Source organism: Rhincodon typus, unplaced genomic scaffold (genome assembly GCF_021869965.1).
Source record: "Rhincodon typus isolate 14 unplaced genomic scaffold, sRhiTyp1.1 hic_rhity00001456, whole genome shotgun sequence".
Lineage (NCBI taxonomy): Eukaryota > Metazoa > Chordata > Chondrichthyes > Orectolobiformes > Rhincodontidae > Rhincodon > Rhincodon typus.
Window position 1 is genome coordinate 1 of NW_025967094.1, and position 25,000 is coordinate 25,000.

Genomic DNA, 25,000 nt, shown 5'->3' on the forward strand with positions numbered 1-25,000 from the left:
GAACGTAAGTAGTAAGAGTAAGCAATTCAGTCCCTCGAGCCCGCTTCATCCTTTAATACAATCATGGCTGATCATCCTGGTGTCAACTCAACATTCCTGCCTGTTCTCCATAATCTTTCAATGCATTACTATTTAAAGATCTGTCCATCTTATCCTTAAATTCACTCAACGTCCCAGCATCCAATACACTCTGGGGTTGTGAATTCCAAAGATTCGAGATCCGTTGGGAATGGGAGAGGGTGGCACATCAGGAAGGGCGTGGGAGGATTGTTAAAGGGCAACAGGCCATGGGGAGAACGGTACGAGAGAGAGAGGAGCATCAGGACACAATGAGAGGCAGAGAGAAGAACATTGTAGAGTTATTTAAAGAAATTCAGGGAAGGGACTAATGATATCAAAGACTCTACCACTAACACTGGCTATATTTTCCCAAACATAGGCCAATAATATATATTGCATTCATAAGATGTAGGAGCAAAAGTAGGCCATTCAGCCCACGAAGGCTGCCCTGCCATTCAATAAGATCGTGGCTGATCTAATAATGCTGAACTCCACTGTCCTGCATTTTCCCCATAACTGTTGATTCCCTTACTGATTAAAAATCTGTACATATTTGTCTTCAATTTATTTAACAATCCAGCTTCAACTACCCCGTAGTAAACAATTCTACAGGTTCACTACCCTCAAGAAATTCTTCATTATTTCTGCCCTAAAATGTGCAGCCCTTTATTTTGTGATTATGCCCCTTGGTCCTAAACTCTCCTAAAAAGGAGAAACAACCTTTCTGCGTCTACACTGTCAAGTCCCGTAGGAATCTTGTTTGATTCAACACAGTCAACTTTCATTCTTCTACATTCAAATGAGTAGAAGCTCAATCTATGCAACCACTCCTCAAAAGTGAAGTCTCTCCCCACCTGGTATCAGCCCACCAAACCTTTTCTCAGCAGACCTCAATGCCACTGTATCTTTCTTTAGATAAGGTGCCCAAAACCGTTCAGTGGTCCAGCTGTGATCCGATTAGTACCTTGTACAGCTTTAGCAAAATCTCCCTACTTTTCTCCATTTCCTCACAAATAAAGGCCAACATGCCATTTGTTTTCCATATTACCTTCTGAACTTGGATGCTAGCTTTTTCTGATCTGTGGACAAGAACTCCCAGATCCCTGTTCTGTAGTGTTTTCCCATTTAAAAACTCTCCCCAATGCCTATTCATGGCATGATTGAGTTTTCCCATTTCTATACAGATCATACAAATCAGGAAGCTGACAATCAGTTAAGAATACCACTTCAGAAGTTTCTCACATGCATTAGAAATCTTGCTTCTCTGATATCTACTGCTGCCAGCAGGATTGCACAAATATTTCCCATTTACTTGATATGCTGTGTAGTTGATTTAAGTTTTTTTTAGGGGCAGGAGGAATCTTACTAAGAATTAACTCAAACCAAACTATTTCACAGCCTAATATGCACAAGCTACTTCAGCCAAGCAGATTCAAACATTAGATTACTCACGGTGTCCCAACAAATGCTTTTCAATTCCACACTAATTCATCACACATGTACAGTTCTTATTGAAATCTCTTCAGAATCAATATATTTTCCTTTTGTTTCTGTGAAGCTTCTTAAGACATTCTCCGAGATGATCAGTTTTAAATAGATGAAAAATGACTCAGTCCACTGGGACATAGAACATTGCTGCAGGAGCTCTTCAGAGTGGTGTCCTAGGCCCAACCATCTTCAGCTGCTTCATCAATGACCCTCCCTTCAACATAAGGTCAGGAGTGGGGTTGTTTGCCGAAGACTGCAGTGTTCAGTACCATTCGCAACTCCTTAGAAAATAAATGCTCATAAGTAGCAAGATCTGGGGAACATCCAGTCTTAGCTTCACAAAAGAAAGAAACATTTGCAAACAAGTGCCAGACAATGACCATCAAAAAGAGGAAGCTAACCATCTTCCCATGACTTTTATGGTATCACAGGGTCCCATTATGAACATAATGCTGCAGTTCATCACTAACTGCAAAGAAACTTAACCAGAGGCCAGCTATCCTCCTCCACTGTCAAATCCTCAAATTCTCTCCACTAACTATATGGCACAGCCGAGTGTGCATAATATGCGCAGTTCTAACATGATTTAGGGCAAACTACATTTTGCATTCCTCCACTGCCCCAAAGTCTGATCAGCCAGTGGAGCATAGTTCCAACCTCCCTCTCCTGGTCATGAGCCAAACCATCCTCCTCTCTCACCCTCGAGCTTGGGAGGCCACAGTTCTAACCTATCCCCAAGAGTCCAAGAGCCACAGTTCCACCCTCCTCCTGCCCCCAAGGCACGTAAGCCCTGGTCCCAAGCCCTTGTCCTCTCCAGACCCACGGGCCCTGTTGTCTATGAAATTGGTTTCTGATATTAAACTTAGATATAGCCAATAATAGCCTAAAGCTAATCATCTTTCCAAATTACTTAGTTATACAAATCAGGTTGATCAAAATACCACTCACCTGCCCAAAATTTCCAGAAGTTCTGCAATCCCATTATGGTGCTCAGTCTCGTAGATAAACCTAGTAAAAGGAAAAAAAGTCAAGAATCTCAGGATGGAAGACCATACGTGACTGCCGACAGTCACGTTACATGAGCTGGGTTCACAAATCTTACTCTCACGTTCCAACCCAAAGCTCCGCAAATTTCATTTTCATGACTGCATACATGCTCTAAGAGTCCACCAAATTAATCAAATATTTTCCATTTCATCCAGATTTTAAAATTTTATTAGATAAAATGAGGTGGTGTCAAGGAAACCCTTGCTGAACATTATTATATTAATTTGTAGAAAATCTGACTGTCTTTTGTCCTGAAAGCTTCAGAACACAAGAATTTATAGTTCAGCTTAATTCTGATATAGAAGAGGAGCCTATGCCAGCTGCCTCATCTTAATTGGAAATTCAACAAAACTTACTTCATGAGCAATGAGGAGCTTAAGCCATCCAAAGTAGTGAGTGAGCAAGGTTGATGAGCCACAGGGATGGAGTGGAGAGACACTTCCATGCCTGGGGAAAATTTAGCTAAAAGGACAGACAGCAGTTGAAACAGGCAGTTCTGAAGAAGAGTAAACAATGATGAAGTGATAGGGTTGCAGGGATTAGAGTGGCTGCCAGGTTTGAGGGGGTTGCTGGAAAGAGGACGTGAGGGCACCATAGGGGAGGGGGAAAGGATCAAAGGAAGTAGGGATAGTGTCCGGAAAAAGAGAGAGATCAGTCTTGAATCCTTAAACAATTGTAAACTCATCTAACCAGAACCAGTGAACCTGAAGTCATAGGAGAAAATATTCCCTGCAAATTAATGTGCAGTCACTAGCTTAATCTCTCATCTTTCATCTCTCTTCTAAACTCAAATGAATATAATCCTGATTGATCCAGTATCTCTTCATACATCAGTGCTGCCATCCCAGGAATTCGTCTGGTGACCCTTATTTGCACTCCCTCCTTGGCCAGAACGTCTGTTCTCAGAGAAGGAGACCAAAACTGCACATAATACCCCAGGCATGGTCTCACCAAGGCCCTGTACAAAAACTGCATCAAAACACCCCTACTCCTGCACACGAATCGTCTCGCTATGAAAGCCAACGTACCATTTGCTCCCTTCACCATCTGCACGTTTACTTTCAGCAACTGGTTTATAAGGACATCCAGGTTTTGTTGAACCTTCCCTTTTTCCAGTTAATGTCCACTCAGATAATAATCTGCCTTCCTGATTTTGCTACCAAAGTGGATAATCTCACATTTATCCACATACTTCATCAGACATGTATTTGGACATATCATTCAACTTGTCCAAATCTCATTGAAACATATCTGCATTCTCCTTACAGTTCTGCTAGCTTGGTTTCATTTACAAACTTGGAAATACCACATTGTGTTCCCTCATGTGAATCATTAACATAAGTTGTAAGTAGCTGGCATCACAGCACCGTTCCCTGTGGTACCTAACCAGATACTGGCTGCCATTCAATGAAGACCATTTCTTCCTGCTCTTAGTTTCCTGTGTCAACTAGTTGTACCGCCAAGCCATATGCTTTAATTTTACATGTCGACCTCTTATGTGAGGCTTATTGAAAGCCTTTTGAAAGTCAAGAAAACCACATCTACTGGATGTCCCCTTAACTCTGCTAGTTGCATCCTTAAAATTTCAACAGATTTATCAAGCATGATTTCCCTTTCAATAAATCCATGCCGATTCTGCTCAAGTCTGCCACTGTTTTCCAAGTGCTCCACTATTAAATCATATATAATGGAGTCTAGCACTTTTCCCTCCTACCGACGTCAGGTTAACTGGTCCTGAATTTCCTCTTTTCTCTCTACCTCCTTTCTTAAACAATGGAGCTACATTAGCTACACACCAATCCAAGGGAACTGTTCAGAACGTATAAAATCTTGAAAGATGACCACCAATGCATCCACCATCTCTGGGGCCACTTCCTTAACTACTCTCAGATGTAGGTGATCAGGTTTATGGGATTTATCAGCTAGCAATATCATCTATTTCCCCAATATCATTGCCCAACTTATATCAATTTTCTTCAGTTCCTCCCCCTCACTTAGACCCTGTATTCTTCAACATTTATGACACATTTGTTTCCTCCTTTATGAAGGCAGATCGCAAATATGTATTTAGAGTCAGAGTCATATAGCACAGAAACAGACCCTTTGGTCCAACCAGTCCATACCGAACATAATGCCAAATTAAACAAATCCCACCTGCCTGCTCCTGGCCCATATCCCTCCAAACCTTTCCTATTCATGTACATATCTAAACGTCTTTTAAATGTTGTAACTGTGCCCGCATCCACCATTTCCTAACGATGTTCATTCCACATGTGAACATCTTCTGTGTAAAAAAATTTGCCCCTCATGCCTTTTTAAAATCTCTCTCCTCTCACCTTAAAATTATGTCCCCTAGTTTTGAAAACCCCACCCTAGGGAAAAGACACCTACCACTAACCCTAACTATAACCATCATGATTTTATAAACCTCTAAAGGTCACCTCTCAACCTCCTATGCTCCAGTGAAAAAAGTCACAGCCTATCCAGGCTTTGTTTACAACTTAAACCTTCCATACCCAGCAACATCCTGGCAAATCTGTTTTGAAGCTTCTCCAGCTTAATATTCATCCTATAACTGGGCAACCAGAACTGCTTAGTTGGTCCACCATCTGTTCACCATTATAACTTGCCATGTTTCCGACTAGAAGGGATCTAAATATGCCTTTGCTAATCTTTTCGCTCTTCACATACCTGGAGAAGCTTTTAGACTCAGTTTGTACATTCCCTGCAAGTTTACTCTCATATTACACTTTCAACATCACTCTTCAGACATTGAAGCAGTCCATGTCCAAATGCAGCAAGATCTGGATAATATTCAGGCTTGGGCTGACAAGTGGCAAGGAATAGTCACACCACAGAAGTGCCAAACAACGACCAGCTTCAACAAGTCAGAATCCAACAATTGCCCCATGACATCCAATGACATAACCATTGCTGAATACATCACTAATAGCATTCTTGGCATTGCTATTGACCAGAAATTGAACTGGACTAGACATATACATACGGCTACCAAGAGCACACCAAAGCAAGAAATTCTGCAGTGAGTAATTTGCCTAACTTCTTAAAGTCTGTCCACCACCTACAAGGCACAGTTTTACTTATGGAATACTCCCTGCTTGCCTGGATGATTAAACTGTTAAAAAGCTTCATCAACACTATCCAGGACAAAGCATTCCATTTGCAACCTTCAACAATCAGCTCCTTCACTAATGATACAATTGGCAGCAGCGCATACCATCAACAAAATGTACTGTTGCAACTCACTTCGGATTCTCCAATAACACCTTCAAAACCCATGACCTCAGCCACCTAGAAGGAGCAGCAGACACACGGCAACACCACAACTATGTTTCCTTTCAAGCCACACAATATTTTGACCTGGAACTGTCACTGACACTATCACTGGGTCAAAATCCTGGACCCCGAGCACTGCAAATATTCAAGAAGGCACCTCACTAACACCTTCACCAGGACAAGTAAGAATTTGCAATGAATGCAGCTTTGCCAGCTACATCCCAAGAATAAATTAAAAGAATACACTGCACAGCAAGACACACAGATTGACACTCATCTGTAACAAGATGAAGAAAAGCACGTAGGAAGGGGCTGACTGAGCTCATTGACTCCACTCTGGTCTACTTTACAAAATGTAAAGCATTCTCAAAACAGATTTTACCCCTTCTTGCCTGAATCCTCAGTAATCCTCTAAACGTTAGACACAATTACCTGTAAAAGATATTATTGATTTGCCTCCGGATGTACGCCCTCAAGCCCAGGAACTTTCCGTAGATCCTATGAAGAATAGTCTTGAGGAAATCTCTCTCCCTCGGATCTTCACTGTCAAACAATTCCAACAACTGCGAGAGGAAATAGACACAAAATCCGTCATGATTGCTTGACTTGTATTCTTTAATAGTGAGTGATACGTGTACATGTGAATGTGTTTGCGAAGAAACCAACAGTCTGTATTTACAAAGGTAGTGTTATTTTGTACTTTGAACCATTTTACAAAATGTTAGCTCCACTAATATTTCTACTGATAATGTATTTTGATTAATCAGTTTTAGCCACTTGCTGAGAATCTTGAATGAAGTAAAAGATTTGACAAACTAATCTGCAGCATTTAATACTAAAGTCAGAAGTGATTACAAGCTATCTTTACAAGGATGGTAAATTAACAAAATTACAACACTTGATCTTCAGATAGGAAATAGTCCAATTGGGAAAACTAAAACAGAAACTTGCTCAGCAATTGTCTAAGTTTGAGCATGCATAAATGTGCCATAGTATATTTACATACAGGCAAAACACGTACAAATTTTCTCGAACAAATTTTAATGTTCAACATTTTAAAGGGTCATGATATATTGAGCTCCTGGATATGAAAACACCTTACTCTCAAAACTTTGATGGTCAGCTATTATCTTGCCCAGTGACCCTTTCCCCTCATGAAGAGGAAGGTGGCTAAAGTCCTGCACATCCCAGTCCATAGTTAAATTTAGAGGCACCAGAAAACACATCTTACAACACAAATAAGTCAGTGCACCATCTTGTCAAACAAGTGAAGCTTTTGTTTTTTCATGGCAAACAATGCTGGGTCAACTCACCGACAGGACGAATTTCTGGTCAACATACTTTTTCGCTACATTTGGTTGAAAATCGGCACACTCCAGAAACCTCAGGAAAAACTCGTAGACAAGCTGGAAGGAGGAGTGATGGCCGTTAATATAAATTAGCTTTTCAGTTGCTTGAGTGAAATTAGACTCTCAAATGAATGCTTTAAAAAAAAAACAGAATAGTTTTGTATATATAAATTATCTTTGCGCTAAGTAGCCTTCAGCCTACGGAGAAAGTGCCGATTACATTGAGACAAGGCTTTCTCTGACTTTTGCAAGGTGGTTAAGGATTGTCCAGGAACAGAATACTTTCCCATCTCTGCAAATATGAATGAATAAGTATGGTCCAGCCAGGCAGGGTAGGATAAAGAATAATACTTATTCAAAACCATACCCAAATCCAATGATTACGATCTGGATTGATCAAGTTTATTAAAACTTGTCAGCTGGCAAAGGACAGATCACTCAGTTTTAGTTGCATGTGAGCAATGACACCCTGGCAAGCCCTCCTGATGTAATCAATATTGAATAGAATAATGTAAATATACAAACTGACATCAGAAGTATTAATGCTGAAATTCCCAAATCAAACACTACTTTATAGGAATACTTCCACATGTAGCATGTGCATTATCAACTTTCAACTGTCTTCCCCTTTTTTGAAGGAATCCACCTCCAATTTTGCTTTACTACCCCACAGGTCCATGACCTACCAGTGTCTGCAATACTGCACATACCTGGAGATGTGGCCAGGCTGCTTCAAGTGTGGGTTCATCTTCCTCTGGATCAAATTCTGCCCCAGTAGGATTAGATGATGGTGGTAATGTCCTGAAGAGGTTTATTGAAAACTGGAGAGAAAAGGCAGGGGGAATTACAATATACCAAATTAGCAAATACACAAATTGGGCAAGGCCAAAGCTTCCAACAGCAAGTTATGGTAAAACCCACTGTCAGGTCAGGAACTTGAACAGCAAACGACTTCTCCAAGACCCCCTTGGTTGTTAGGGATTCCTACCACAGCTACAGGAAAACATAAATCCTGCCTAAATAGTTTAATATCTTTGGGCAAGCAATAATGTAGTCCTGCTTATCTCACACAAATGAACTCAAAAAGGTTAACAATGAAGGATCACACAAAAGACTCTTGGAAAAAGTTAAATTTGATTAATTTACACAGTAGATACTTCACTGACAGCAAACTACACTGAATGGCAGAAGGGTCATTAATGAGAGTAAAACTGAATTAGGCCAGATAATGAGAGATCTATGTTGAAGCATTGATGTTCAGTTACACTACTAATTTAACAGCAATAATTTTTATCTTTAAATTCACAGGATGCAAAAACATACACATAGATGATTAGCATAATCACTAGTTTGCAGATCCAGTTAGATGAAAGAGAAATCTAGGTAATAGGCAGCAGGTGGCTCTCATGTAACTATTTAAATGTCGAAGCAGGTTGTTTGCGCTAGCAGGAAATGGTGTTCATCTTCTAGACATACTTATATAAGGAGTACTTGTTGAAACGTCACTAATTTTTGACCTTCACTGCACTCCCTCTGCCTGTTGTTAGCACATAGAACTCTAGGTGCTGTCTCACCAAGGCTTTGTACAGCTAGAGTAAGATTTCTTCACTCCTATTCTTAAACCCTCTCGCAATACATAGCATTTGGTTTCCTAACTGTTTTCTGCACCTGTCTGCTTACTTTGAATGCCCAGCATGCAAGAACACCCTTTATACATCTTCCCCCAATCTACCACCATGTAAATAATAGTCTGCCCTTCTGTCTCTTTTACCAAAGTGGAGAACTTCATATTTATCGAAATAAAAACCAAAAGAACTGTGAATGCTGGATATCAGAAAACAAAAACGAAGATTGCTGGAGAAGCTCAGTTCTGAGGAAGGGTTATTGAAACCGAATTGTTATCTCTAATTTATTCCCACAAATGCTGCCAGATTTGCTGAGCTTCTTCAGCATTTTCTGTTTTTGTTTCATTATTCTGCAACTGCCAAGCATTTCTCCATTCACCCAACTTGTCTAAATTACCCTGAAACTTTCTTTACTGCCTCCGCAACATACACTCCCACTATGTTTGTAACATGAGCAAACTTGGAAATATTACACTTTATCCCTAATAAAATTATTGATATATTGTGAAGTATATTAAGTGTCCTCAGTTCCAGGTATTATACAAGTTTAAACTAACTTTGCAGCTCTTCAATTCTGGAAGATACAAACATAATACCACAGGATGAGTGCTTGGGCCCCAGCTATTCAAAATAGTTAACAAGTCACTCTGGATGACTGGTCACAACTCTTTCAAAAACTCTTTAGCATCATGCAAAGTGCATGATATTGCCAGAAACTTCATCCTCCGGAAGTCAATCAAGAGAGGGGGCAACGATGGCCTAGTGGTATTATTGCTGGACTGTTAGATGGTGGAATTTGAATTCAATAAATATCTGGAATTAAGAATCTAACAATGACTATGAACCCATTGTCGATTGTCAGAAAAGCCCATCTGGTTCACTAATGCCCTTTAGGGAAGGAAACTGCCGTCCTTACCTGGTCTGGCCTACATGTGACTCCAGACCCACAGCAATGCCCTCTGGGCAATTAGGGATGAGCAATAAATGCTGCTTAGTCAGCGACGCCCTCATCCTGTGAATGAGTAAAGGAACCTCTTATTCTGAGTGTATGCTCTCCGGTCCTAGACGCCCTCACAAGGGTAAACAAGCTTCCCACATCTACCCTGTCAAGACTCCTATAAAACTGGTGTGTTGTCTCTCATTCTTCTAAACCCAAATAAGTACAGACCCAACCAACTAAACCTCTCCTCTTAAGACAGTGCCTCCATACCCAGGATCAGCCTAGCAACCCTTCTCTGGTTTGCCTCCAATCCCAGTATATCACAGTATTCCAGTTCAAAAACAGAAACTGCAGAAGAAATTCAGCAGGTCTAGTAGCACCAATGACAAGAAAGCAGAGTTAATGTTTCAAGTCCGGGGACCCTTCGTCAGGACACTCCAGCACCTGCAGTTCTTTGTTTTATGATAGAATTCCAGTTGTTGCCTAACTAGTAACGTGTACAGTTTTAGCAAAATGTCATTACTTTTATACTCGGATCCCTTTGAAAGAAAAGCCAACATTACATTCTCTATTACTCAGTGAACTTGGATGCTTGTGATTCTTGGAGAATGACTCCAACTCCCTTCTGTCTTGTAGCATTCTGCAGAGCTTCTCTGTTCAAGTAATAGACAGGATGATTTGAAGAGCTGAATACGTACAAAGCCTAACATTTTCCAACATTATATTCCAACTGCCAGGTTTTAACTCTCTAAGCCATCTATATCCCTCAGTATCATCCTCATCACTTGCCTTCCCACCTATTTGAGTGTCTTCTACAAACGTGGCTCACACATTCACTTTCCTCATCCAAGTCATTAATATTTATCGTAAATAATTCTGACTCCACCACTGATCCCTGTGGCACACCACCAGTTACAGGTTGCCATCCTGAAAATGCTCCCCCCTTATCCCAACTGTCTTCTATTAGTTAGCTGATCCCCTATACATGTTAGTATACTACCTCCAATAACATGGTTGCTTAATTAACTAGACAGCATATAGGCGAGAGCCTGGAAAAGCACAGCAGGTCACACAGCATCAGAGGAGCAGGAAAGTCAATGTTTCGCGCTGAAATCCTTCTTCTTGATAAAGGGTTTCAGCCTGAAACGTTCACTTTCCTGTTCCTCTGATGCTGTCTCACCTGCTGTGCTTTTACAGCATCACAGCTACAGACTCTGGCTTCCAGCACCTAGTTGTTATTGCCTCTCCCTCTCTCATATTAGACGGCCTAATGTAGGGTACCTTCTTAAATGTCTTTTGCAAATCCGAATATATTGCATCTACTTCCTCCTTATCACCTCTCAGAGTTTGAGTAAACTTGTTAGGCATAATTTCCCCTTCACAAAGCCATGCTGACTCTGTTTGATCATATTATGCATTTATAAATGCTTTGCTATTACACCCTTTATAATAAACTAACATTTTCCCAATAACTGATATTAAGCTAACTGGCCTTTGGTTACCTATCCTTTCTTTTACATAAATTGATAATTTTTCAATCATCTGGGTGTTTTCCAGATTCTAAGGATTCTTAGAAGATCACTACCAGTGCATTCACTCCCTTTGTATCTACTTGGTTTACGATCTTCGGATCAACCCCATCAGGTCGAGGGGACTTATTAGTCTTTAGCCCTATTAGTTTCTCTTTTTTTCCCCTCTGGTGACAAGGATTCTATTTATTTCTTTTTCTTCTTTTGCCCCTTGATTATCCAGTAATGTTGAAAAGCTATTTGTTTCTAAGCACTTATACAAAGTCTCTCCCATTTCCTGGCTCCCCAGCCTCATTCTCTTAAGGGACTATGTTCACTTTGGCTTCTCTTCCTTTTTATGACTAAAAGTAGATCTTGCTATTAGTCTCGATATTTCTTGAGTTTACGCTCAAAGCTGAGCTTCTCCTTCCATTACATTTCTTCTCACCTTTTGCTGGTTTTAGAACTTACCCAGCCTTCAGCTGATGACTCATTTTACCACATTTTATGTCTTTTCTTTCACTTAAATGCTGTCCTTAACTTCCCTGGTTGATCATGCCAGTTTATCTCTTTCCTAGAATCCTTCTTTCTCATTTGGATATATCTTTGCTGTGAACCATGAACCATCTTTTTAAATGTCCGCCATTGTTCATAACGGTCTTTGCCGCTAAATTCCTTTCCCAATCCGCTCCAGCCAGCTGTGGCCTCATTATTGTAATTACCACTATTTAAGGGGGTTCATAGGGAAGGCAATGGCCTAGTGGAATTATCATTAGACTACTAGTCCAGAGATTCATGTTTGAATCCAACCATGGCAGATGGAATTTAAATTCAATAAACATCTGGAATTGAAAATTTAATGATAACCATGTCAAATAACACTGTCAATTGTCAGAAAAACTCATTAGGTTCACTAATGTCCTTTAAAGAAGGACTCTTAACTGCCCTCTGGATAATTAGGGATGGGCAATAAGTGCTGATCTGGCCAGTGATGCCCAATCGTAGGAATAAAATTAAAATCGTCCTCCTTTCAATGGCTCGGATGATTCTGGCTAGAATATATGGCTGTACAGTTTTGTACCTAACATTGCAGATGACCTCCCAGACAACCCAGTGCAGTTTCAGAGCGAACGGTGGCACTGCAGATATGATATTCACACTCCGGTAAAGAAGTAAAATGTTATATGCAAAATAAAGGCCTACATTTCACTTTTACCTCACCAATGCATTTGATATTGTGAGAATAATACTGACTTTGGAAAATTCTTGGACAAACTTGGATTCCACCTAATAAAAATCAATTAATAAAAATCAATACAGACAAGATAACAACAGCAACCTCTTGAATCACTCAGAATTTCCAATGACAAAGCAGGGATATGTGCTGCCCTGACCTTATTCACCATCATATTTTGCATAATACAAGCAACAGAAGGCCTTAAAGATGGAGTTTATGTATGCTTCTGAGCTAATAAGATTCTTTTCAATCTTGGGAATCTGTAGCTTTACACAAAGGCACAAAAAAAAACTCAGGGAACCCCAGTCAGGCCTGCAGTATATAACACTTTTCTGAAGCAGCATAATTCTTCTAAAAGTTAGTTTAAAGAAACTTCAAGTCCTGCATCAGCCTGCAACTTAGCATCCTTATGGAGAGAAACATCCCGAATGCTACAAAGCATACAGGAAACATCATCTCATTTGATGTCACCATAGACAAGAAAGCAGACAATAGACCTTCAAAAGCAAATAGTGTCTTTGGCAGACTTAACAAGTGTGGAGCAACCACAGGCTTAGAGCACAGACCAAACTCAAAATATATTAAGTCATAGCCCTCACCACCCTTTTGTATGGCTCTGAATACAAGGATGCCTTCTATAGTGCATTGCTCAGCACTGCCTCCACTACATCCGCAAGATCTGCATCACAAACATTGAAGTCCTGGAAACAACCAAAGTGACCCTATATCAAGGTCTTCCTCCTGCAAAGTCAGCAACAGATCATTTTTCCATAATGGCGACAGTCATTTGCCAAGACTATGTCGTATGGAGAGCTGATCACTGGTAGGTGGTACAGATGGCCTTGTACAACATTTCAAGCATTCACTGAAGTCTATACGTCACATATTTAGTGGGAAACAGAGGCCATTGATCATCATGTTTGGAGACGCTACTCAAGTTTTTTTTTAAAAAATACATTCACAGACTAACATTTGTCTGTTCCTAGTTACCCTTGAGAAGATGCTGCTAAGCTGCCTTTTTGAACTGCTGCAGTCCACATGCTGTAGGTACACACATAATGCCCTGGAGGGAATTCAGTGTGGAAACAGCCGCTTTGGCCCAACAAGTCCACACCAACCAGAGCATCCCACCCAGACCCATCCCCCTATAACCCACCTAATCTACAAATCCCTGAAAATTATGGGCAATTTAGCACGGCCAATTCACCTAGCCTGCACATCTTTGGACTGTGGGAGGAAACCTGAGCACACGGAGGAAACCCACGCAGACAGAGGGAGAAACGCAAACTCCACACAGACAGTCGCCAGAGGGTGGAATCGAACGCGGGTTCCTGGCGCTGTGAGGCAGCAGCGCTAATCACTGAGCCACCATGCCACCTTTCAGGTGGTAAGTTGCCCAACATTCAGCTCATCATCTCTCAGATGGACAGCATCCTGACTCTGAACACATTGGAGCAGCACTGAACGCTCCCTTGATTTACTGTGCTGAGACCTCCTGACTAAAGGCTATCTCCCTCGAATTTTTTTTTAAATCGACAGGATGAATGGGGCGTCACTGGCCAGGCAGTATTTATTGCCCAACCCTAATTGTCCAGAGGGCAGTTCAGATTCAACGACATTGCTGTGGGTCTGGAGTCACATGTAGGCCAGACCAGGTAAGGATGGCAGTTTCCTTCCCTATGGGACATTAGTGAACCAGATGGATTTTTCTGACAATTGATTCACGCTCATCATTAGATTCTCAATTCCAGATATTTTTCTGGATTTCAAATTTCACCATCTATCGTGGTGGGATTCGAACCCAGGTTCCCAAGAACGTTATCTAGGTCTCTGAATTAACAGTCCAGCAATAATCCACTAGGCCATCGCCTCCCTAAATTCTAGGATTTTGACCCGCTGACACTCAAGGAAAAGCAGTGTATTTCTGCTTCAGGATGGTAAATAGCTTGGAGGGGAACTTGCAGGTGGTTGTGTTCCCACATATTGCTGCCCTTGTCCTTAAAGATGGTCATGGCTATGTGTTTGGATGGTGCTGTCTAATGGAGCCCTGTTGAATTACTGCAGTGTATCTTGTAGATAGCACTCACTGCTGCTGCTGAGCATTGGTGGAGGGGGAATGGATGCTTGTAAATGTGGTGCCACAATCAAGTGTGCTTCTTTGGCATGCTGATATCAAGCTTCTTGAGTGTTGTTGGAGCTGCACTCATTCAAACAAGTGGGGAATTTCCATTACATTCTTAACTTGTAGATGGTGGACAGGCTTTAGGAGTCAGGAGATAAGTTAGTCACCGCAGTATTCCTAACCTCTGACCTGCTCTTGTAGCCATTGTATTTATGTGGTGAGTCCAGTTGAGGCTCTGGCCAATGATAATTCCTAGGGTGTAAATACAGGAGGATTCAGGTGAAGGTAGTGCCATTGAATGTCAAGGGGAAAATGGTTTTTTTCTCTCTTGTTGGAGATGGTCATTGCCTGGCACTTGTGGCATGAATATCACTTGCCACTGTCAGTCTGAAGCTGAACATTGCCCAGGTTCTGATGTATCTGGGCATGGATTGCTTCATTATCTGAGGACTCACGAATGGTGCTGAACATTGATTGCACAATGAATATCCCCACTTCTGATCTTATAATGGAGGGAAGGTCACTGATGAAGCAGGTGAACATGATTGTTCCAAGGATGCTACGTTAAATAATTCCATAGAAAATCTGTAGCTGAGAATGACAGACCTCCAACCACAACCATCTTCCTATGTGCCAGATATGACTCCAACCAGCGGAATTTTCCCCTCCGATTCCAGTTTTGCTGGCGCTCCTTGATGCCACATGCGGTCAAATGAAGTCTTGATGTTAAGCGCTGTCACTCTCACCTAACATCTGGAATTACAGAGTTATACAGTACGGACACAGACCTTTCGTTCCAACTCCTCCACGACGACAAGATATCCTAAATTAATCTAGTCCCATTTGCCAGCATTTGGCGAATATCCCTCCAAACCCTTTCTATTCATACATTCATCCAGATGCCTTTTAAATGTTGTTATTGTACCAGCCTCCACCACTTCCTCTGGCAGCTCATTCTATACATGCACCACCCACTGCATGAAAAAGTTGGCCCTTAGGTCTCTTCTAAATCTTTTCCCTCTCACCTTAAACCTATGCCCTCTAGTTTGAGACTCCCCCACCCAGGGGAAATGACTGGCTATTCACCCTCTACCCTTCATGATTTTATAAACCTCTAGAAGGCCAACTCTCAGACCTGGAGTTCAGATCTTTTGTCTATATCTGGATCAAGGCTATAATGAGGTTATTAAAAGGAGCCAACTGGCACTGGTGGAGCCCAAAATGAATCTGAATAAGCGAAGATCATTGTGAAACTGGCACTGCTTGACAACACTGATGACACCTTCCATCACTTCAATGACGATCAAGAATAGACCAATGGGGTAACAACTGGCTGGGTTGGATCTGTCCAGTATTGTGTGCACAAGGCATACTGGGCAATTTTCCCCATGATCAGTCAGATAACAGCATTGTATGTATTACGGAAAAAGTTTTGCTAGGGGTGCATCACATTTTGGACCACAAGTCATCAGTGCAAACAAGTCATCAGAGCCCGAAGCCTTTGCATTATCCAACACGTCTAACCATTTCTTGATTTCATGTGAAGTGGAGGAGATTGGAGTTAGGATATTCTGTTGCGGATCTCTGAAAGAGACCAAGATAGATCATCCACTCAGCACAACTTGCAAATTGTTGCAAATGCTTCAGGCCTTAACTTTTGGACTGATGTGCTAGGCTTCCCAATTTATTGAGGATAGGGATGTTTGTGGAGTCTCCTCCTCCAGTAGGTTGTTTAATTGTTCACAACTAAATGTGCATGATTGCAGAGCTTAGATCTGATCCATTGGTTATGGAATCATCTCATCACTTGTTTTACCATTTGTATCACTTGTTACTTATGCTGTATGGCAAACAAGCAGTCCTGTTTTGTAGCGTCACCAGTTTGGCACCTCATTTTTACATACAGCTAGTGCTGCTCCTATCATGCCTTCCTGCTCTCTTGATTCCAGTCCTTTTGCAATAAATGCCAGGATTCCTTTTGCCTTTCTTATTATATGACGCGCCTGCATACCCACTTTCTGCAATTCGTTCACAAGGACATCTAGGTCCCTCTGCACTGATGCACTTTGAATCTGCTTTCCATTTAAATAATAATTTGCCCTTTTGTTTTTCCAGCCAAAATTGATTACCTTGCACTTACCACATTAAACTCCGTCTACCAGATTCAGGCCCATTCTCCTAGCCTGTCCGTATCTATCTGTACACTATTTCCTCATGACTGCCTACTTTCCAACCTATTTTAGTATCATCCTCCAAGTTTGCTATATTACACTATGTCACTGTTTGCAGATCATTTATATAGATTGTAAATAGTTGAAGTCTGAGAACTGAAGCCTGTAACACTATTAGTTACATTTCGCCATACAGAGAAAGACCCATTTATCCGAACACTCTGCATTCTATCAGTTCAGCCAATTCTCTACCTAATCCCTTGGGATCTGACCTCCTGGATCAATCTTTTATGTGGCACTTTATTAAATGCTTTCTTGGTTCTTCACCGAACCAAGGTTGACACCCTGGTTTGATGGTAATGGCTGAGTGGACAGCATGTCAGGCCATGAGGTTGCAGATTGTGTTGCAGTATGTTTCTGCTGCTGCTGATGGTCTAGGGTGCCTCATGGAGGTCCAGTCTTGAATTGCTAGATCTGTTCAAAGTATGTCTCATTTAGTATGGAATGTGTCCTCAATGTGATGGTAGGACTTAGTCTCCATGAGGACTGTGCGGTGGTCACTCTGACCTGTCACAGACCGATGCATCTGTGGCAGACAGATCAGAGAAGATGAGGTGAAGTATGTTTTTCCCTCTTGTTGGATGCCTCACCTCCTGTCACTGATCCAGTCTCGCAGTTTTGTCCTTTAGGACCCAACCAGCTCGATCAGTAGTGCCGCTGCCGAGTCATACTTGGTGGAGGACATTGAAGTCCTCTTGCAATTCTTAGTTATTCCTTCAAATGCTGTTCAACATGAAGTGCTGATTCATCAGCTGGGGAGTAGTAGATAGGTGCATGGCAATCAGCAGGTGGTTTCCTTGACCATGTTTGATCTGATGCCATAAGGTGCAGTCGATATTGAGGATTCCTTAGTAGTTCTTCCTCAGATGTACATAACTGTGCCGCCACCTCGGCTGGTGGGACAGGACATTTCCAGGGATGGTGGTGGTGTTGTCAGGGACATTTTATCTAAGGTATGATTCCGTGAGGATGACTATGTCACATTGTTATGACAGGTCTCCCAATTTTGCCGCCACCACCCGCACCCCCCAACTCACCCCCCCAAAACCATAAGAAGAGCTTTGCAAGGTCGACAGGGCTATTTGCCATTGTCATTTCGAGTACCTCAGTTGATGCCAGGTGGTCCATTCAGTTCCACTGCTTTCCTCTTTTCCAGCAGTTGATAATAACCAAATGGCTTATTAGGCCATTTCAGAGGTCAGTTAGGGGTCAACCAGATTGCTGTAGATCTGGAGTCACATGCAGGCCAAATCAGATAAAGGCAATAGTTTCCTTCCCTAAAGGACATGAGTGAACCACACTACAGTTTCATTTTCATCATTAGATTTTAAATTCCAGATTTTTGTTGAAATCAAATTCCATTTGTTTTGTTGGGATTTGAACCTTAATCTCTGGATTACTAATCCAGAGACAATATCACAAGGTAATCATTCTCCAAAATATGTCACAGTGAAATTTGAGATGAAGTGAAGAGACAGCATGAAAGATAAAAGGAAGAGAAGGATTCACTTATCCCCAGCAACAACTACACCTTCACTTGCGTTTGCTGTGGGATAACTTGCCAGTCACAGGTCTGCAAACAAGGAGTTCAACTTTCTAAAGTTTTTATCTGTGAAGAAATGTCAAGAGAGAGATTCTTAACATTGGTCACCTAGCCAAGTTGCAGAGCAGCCAAAAGAACCTTGGGAGATCACAAACAACTTTATATCCAGTGATGAACAACAATAATTCCATGAGTAAATGTAGAAAACATGACACAATCAGTCAATTTGTACTCAGTAAAATCCCAGAAACAAATCAAAAAGTACTAAGTGAATTTCTTTTGAGATATCAGGTGAACAACCAATACTGGCTCCCCTGATCTTCTTGAAAAAGTGCAATGAATCTTAAAACATTTACCCAAGACTAGGATAAATGTTCCATCGAATGAATGTGTTCTCTAGCAATGTGGAACTCCCTCAGAATGCACCAAAAATGTCAGGATAGATTATGGCCTCACGGTGGTGGTGAGAAACTTAAAGTACAACCAACTCGTGGGAATGCTGCCTTTGAGGATTAGTTAATAACTGAAATATCAATTACAACAGCCTAAAAAAAAAAACTAATCTCCTGTCTCTACAATGTATACAAAACAAACATCTGTACAGTGGCATACCATAATAACCGCCTCAGGGTAAATAGCCTCTGTAATGACATCCCGGTTGTGTGTGATGTACTCCACCATTTCATTCAAACCTGCCCGTTTCACCTCTTTGTATTTGAGGTCACTGAGGGGGTCAGAGACAAAATCGAAGAGGACGCAGCATTGTCGTAACTTTTGAACAAACAAATCTTCTCTCTCATGAGTCTGTGCATCTAGGAAGAGATAAAATACACAACAGTTTAAGTAGTGTTGTGCTTATCCAGCATAATCGAGAGAAAGCATTCATCATCTGCTCAGAACACTTGCCTCCAGAATGATTCCAAATGTTGTCACTAATGTTTCATTGAAGTGTAATGGCAGCACATGACATCTTCACATAATATGTACCTGAATGATTTGAAAAATATCCACACCTGTACAAAATAGCTTCATTAAGAAAGTGTACACCTACACATCCAACAAGCTTAAAAACATGAATGACCATGCACCCATATGCATAAAGTATGAAGGTACATCAAGAACAAAATGAAATAGAAAAAGCAAAAATCCAGAGATAATTCAAGAATATCCTTCTAAGATCAGTTAAAATAGAAAGATAATACTTTAAGCTATCATGTGAAGCATCAGCAGTAATAGGTCAGTCACCACAACTAGAAGTGAATTATCTGTTACAAATAAATGTTACATCACATAAAGCCACATTGGTTTAAATTCAATCGTTCGTATTTGCTGTCAAAGCTCAAAAGTAAAGTTAAGGTTATGTTAAGGAAAGCAATTGCCAACAAGCTGCACCGGAGATGACTGGTAATGACTTTGTTAAAATACTCTAGGGCTCTCTTGTGGCATAGTGGTAGCGTCCGTACCCCTGGATTGGACGACCCAGGTTCAAGTTCCAATTGGGCTGTAAGTATATCATACTATGATTAAACAAGTGCACTTATTTTCTGGGCCCTCTTGTGCTGCAGAGGTAGTGTCCCTACCCCCGTCCAAGAGACCTGGGTTCAAGTCTCACCTGCTCCAGGTCTGTAATTACATCTCTGAACAGGTTGATCAGAATAAAATAGATTAATGTGATCTAACACTAGGGGCTGTTATGGCACTGTGGTAGTATCCCGACCACTGGGCTAGGAGGCCTGGGTTCAAGCTGTACCTGCTCCAGGGGTGTACAATAACATCTCTAAACAGGTAGACGGTGTTAAGGTATTTAACTAATCCACTTGGGTGCATGCACTTTTCATATTAGGGATGAGGAACTGCACTGAGCAGACAACTACAAAACAGAATACTTAGCGACCTAAGGAGCATTTAAGGATGAGAACACAATGGCGGGAGTACAGAAGAGATTAAGGAATATGTTTCCAGCAATGAGCAAGTTTAGTTACGATGATTGATTGAAGCCGTTGGGAAGGTTTTCGTCTGCTATCCAAAGACCAAGAGGTAATTTAATAGAAGTTTTCAAAGTTGTGAGGGGTCCGTTCAGAGTTGATCAGGAAAAACCGTTCTAGGAATGACAGGACATAGATTTGAAATAATTTGCCGACAAAGCAGATGCGATGGAAGAAATAAATATTTTGCACTGTAGGTTGTTCGGGTCTGAAATGCACTGCCTGAAAGTCGTAGGGAGGTATGTTTAATTGAAGCAAGGTTTGGGGCGGTGGGGCGGGTTGGAGGTGTGGTGCAGAAGAGGGAGGGAGAATGGCATTAAATCATACTGCTCATTTGGACAGCTACTGCAGACTCTGTGGGCCAAATGACCTTCTCCTGCAAATGCAACAATTCCCCAATTCTGTCATAAATTCAAATAAAAAAAAACACAACTGCGTACTTAATGCAGAATTTCAGAACAAAAGCAAAAACAGCAGGGAAAGGTTACCAGGTTGTTGTGAACGCAATTGGTGCAGTTACGTACGCCACAGTTACCAAGTTTGATCTACATTACTAATTCCTACTATTCAGTTGAGTCAATGCTCTCTGAAGTGGCCCAAGTCATTTGGCTGTTAACGGGACAATAACTACGGTGTTGTCACTAGAGTCATTGAGGTCTACAGCACAGAAATAGGCCCTATGGCCCACTGTGGCTATGCCGGTCAAAAACAACCATCTAATGATTCTAATTCCATTTTCTAGCACTTGGCCTATAATCATGTTTGCCCTAGCATCTCAAAAGTACATATAAATACTCAACTCTTATGAAGGTTTCTATCTCTACCACTTTTACAGGCTGTAAAGTTCCAGTGTTGCTTACATCTAGAAAACAATTAAAACAAACATACCCTCTGGTGGAACTGAACACCAGCTGTGAAATCAGAGTATGGAAAAAAAAACCAAACGTACAGCAGTAATTTGCTTGCACACCTCCTCCAAATGTGTTGTTTCTGATGTAGGAGCAAAGAAACATTCACCCCACTTCCCACCAACAACGCCCCCACCCCAAGAGAACATATCAAGACTGGGGACTGGGAAAGAGACAAAAAAAAATTGGTTTCTCATATGGCAAAAAACTACAGTAGATGACGGGGGTATTTTGTCTGCTTGTCTGATTTATTATGACTGAACAAAAGCCATGACATTCTGATTTTCAACTGCTAGACTAAACGTTTGACAGGATACCATTGAATTATGTAACAATTCTAATGTCTATTCTCAGTTTGGATGAGCCATTCAAAAGGAGCTGGAACGCTGCTCCTACCTTGGATGCAACACTAGCGAATCTGAAAAATGAAGTCTACACAAGGAACCAAATACAAATCAGCATACCAACCATCCATGTGCCAGGGTCAATTGGGAACACTGTGCTGCAATCATCCAAAGAATACCACAGATATATTCTGACAAACCATTCAGAATGAGTTTGAGAAAAAAAAAAGAGCCTGTGGTAATTTCATTTCAGAGTGCCAGAGATATGGGAACAGTTCCAATTATTTTGCGCAAATAAGTGAAGTATACAGGATTCAATAAAAGGTACACCAAGTGCATAAGAGAGAGAGAGTCAGGAAAGTGATTCAAGTGAACTTTGTCGGAACCAGTGTCGTGATGAATAGAATAACTAGAGCTCTAGAGAGGACTTTAAATGAATTGAAAGCTGTGGTGGGAGAAGATAGAGTATACAAAAGTAGAAAGTAGCAGTAGACAGGATCAAAATGGGAAAAAAATGATAAAAAGGCAAAGTTAATACTTCTTTACTTAGATGCATGGAATATTCAGAACCAAGTAAAATGAATGAATCATGAAAATACAGGTTAACAGACATGATCTTACATGCATTATGGAGGCATGGTTATGAGGCAATTAGAGCTGGGATCTAAATATTGAGGGGTATGTGACTTTTTGAAATGACTGGCAGGAAAACAAAGCGATAGTGGGACAGCACACAGTGGGATAACTGCAATTGTGAAGTTGCAAAACATTAACTCTGTTCACTTGCTCGCTTGTGCTCTCTTTCTCTCTCCCCTCCTCCCCTCCTCCCCCCCCGCCCCCAACTGATGCTGCCAGACCTGCTACATTTCTCCCGCATTTGTCTCTGTTTATGATTTTTTCAGCACAAGACATAGCAGAATTAGGCCATTTGGATCATCGAGTCTGCTCTACCATTTGATCATGGCTGGTATGTTTCTCGACCCCATTAATAGTCTTATAGACTAATGGGGCCTAATAGTCCCTATTAACAACTATTCACCCTCCCAGCCTGATCATCAACTCTTGGTCTGTCCAACTGGTTTTCTCTCTTTAGGCTCTATCCTATCGGTTACTCCCTACCCCATCCCCACCCCCCTCCCTATTTTCTGCATATAAATTGACATTTTCCCAGCCACCATCAGTTCTGAGGAAGGGTCACCGGACCCGAAACGTTAACTGATTTTTTCCCTTCACAGATGCTGCCAGACCTGCCGAGCTTTTCCAGCAACTTTGATATTGCTAGGTAAAGTGGACAAAAAGTTGTCAAATGGAGTATAACTGTGGGAAAATGTGAAGCTGTTCATTTTGGAAAATATGACAAAACAACGGTATTATTTACATGTAGAATAAACTGCAGAAAGCTGCAACACCAAAGGATTTGAGGATACTTGTGCTTGGTGCACAGAAAGCCAATACACATGTGCAGCAGACAGGCTAATGGAATGCTGGCCCTTAGTTCAAGGGAGTTGGCGCACATGAGTAATGTTACTGCAACTGTACAAGGTGCTCATCGGACCACATCTGGAATACTGAGAGCAGTCTTGGTCTGCTTGTTTAAAGTTATTTCATTGGAGGCAGTTCAGAGAAATATCACAAGGATGACCCCCAATATTGGGGGTGGGGGGGCAAGTTTGTCTTATCATCAAAGTCTAAACAGTTTAAGACTCTACTCACTGGAGTTTAGAAGATTGAGAGGTGATCTCATACTGGATTCCTGAATGACTTGACAGGACAAATGTTGAGAGTTCCTCTTAGGGACAAGTCTAGGACAAACGGCATAGTCTCAGAAGAAAGGGGCACCAATTTAAGACTGAGATGAGGAGGGATTTCTCCTCTCAGAGGTTGAGCGTCTTTGGAACTCCCTTCAAAGAGCAGTGGGGCAGAGTCCTTGTATATATTTAATTTCGAGATTGGTAAGATTTTTGATGAGTAAGGGTTATGGGGAAAGGGCAGGAAAGTGGACGTGAGGAGTTTTGAATCAGCCATGATTCTATTGGATGGCAGAGCAGGCTCGAGGGACTGAATAGTCTAAAACATAAAACAGTACAGCACAGTACAGGCCCTTCGGCCCATGATGTTGTGCCGAACTTTTACCCTAAACCCAAGGTCTATCTAACCTCCACCCCTACTTTATACTGTCATCCATATGCCTATCTAATTGCCGCTTAAATGCCCCTACGGAGGCCGACTCCACTACCCTCTCCGGCAATGCATTCCACGCCCCTACCACTCTCCGAGTAAAGAACCTAGCTCTGACGTCTCCCCTATATCTACCTCCACTCACTTTAAAACTATGCCCCCTCATAATAGCTAACTCCACCCTAGGAAAAAGTCTCTGGCTGTCCACTCTATCTATACCTCTGATCATTTTGTACACCTCTATTAAGTCAAGTCTACTCCTGTACCCATTTCTTAGATTAAGTGGGGAGTGTCATGGAACATTCAGCTCCAACACCACGAAGAAAAACTCGACACCATCTAGGACAATGCAGCTGGCTTGATTGGCAACACATCCACAAACATCCACTTCCTCCATCACTGATGCTCAATAGCAGTGTGTTCTATGCATAAGATGCACTGCAGAAACTTAGTAAAGTTCCTTAGACAGTACCCTCCAAGCCCATTATCATGGAGTAGGACAAAGGTGACAGATAAATGGACCACTGCCAAGTTCCCCTCCAAGCCACTGCCATCCTGACTTGGAAATATATCACTTTTCCTTCACTGTCGTTGGGTCAAAATCCTCAAATTCCCTTCCTAATAACAATGTGGGTCTACCTACGCCACATGGACTGCAGCAGTTCAAGAAGGTAACTCACCACGAGCTTTAAAGGCAACTATGGATAAGCAACTGCTGGCTGAGCCAACGACATCAATGCCTCATGAGGGAATTAGAAAAAAAAGCTTCTTGATCCTGGTCCAGCATTCAGTATGATCATGGCTGATCAAACACTTGAATGCCTTTTACCCATTCCATTACCATAACCCAGTTTGCCACCAGTAGTCAGAAATCCATCAATCTCTACCTTAAACATACTTAAAAGACTGAGCCACCACAGTCCACTGTGGTAGATAATCCAAAGGTTCACATTTCTGCCTAAGATAAATTCTCATCATCTCAGACCCAAGTGGCTTGGCTTTCTCCCTTATTTTGAATATGTGCTCTCTGGTTCTAGATTCCTGAACCAGGGAAACATCTTACTGATATCTACTCTATTGCTTTAGTATTTTGCAAGTTTCACCAATTCCTACTTGCCCTGGGAGAAGGCAGTGGTCA

General features: G+C 41.5%; 1 protein-coding gene across 1 annotated transcript; it reads right to left on the reverse strand.

Annotated features, from left to right (window-relative positions):
- Positions 1-1,368: 1,368 nt before the first annotated feature.
- Positions 1,369-19,259, reverse strand: LOC109920777 (serine/threonine-protein phosphatase 2A 56 kDa regulatory subunit delta isoform; the record flags this gene model as incomplete). Its single annotated transcript, XM_048592567.1, has 6 exons — positions 1,369-1,829; positions 2,497-2,556; positions 6,325-6,455; positions 7,206-7,298; positions 7,952-8,062; positions 19,060-19,259. Coding segments are annotated over 6 exons (614 nt in total), but the record flags the coding sequence as incomplete, so codon positions are not given.
- Positions 19,260-25,000: the final 5,741 nt, after the last annotated feature.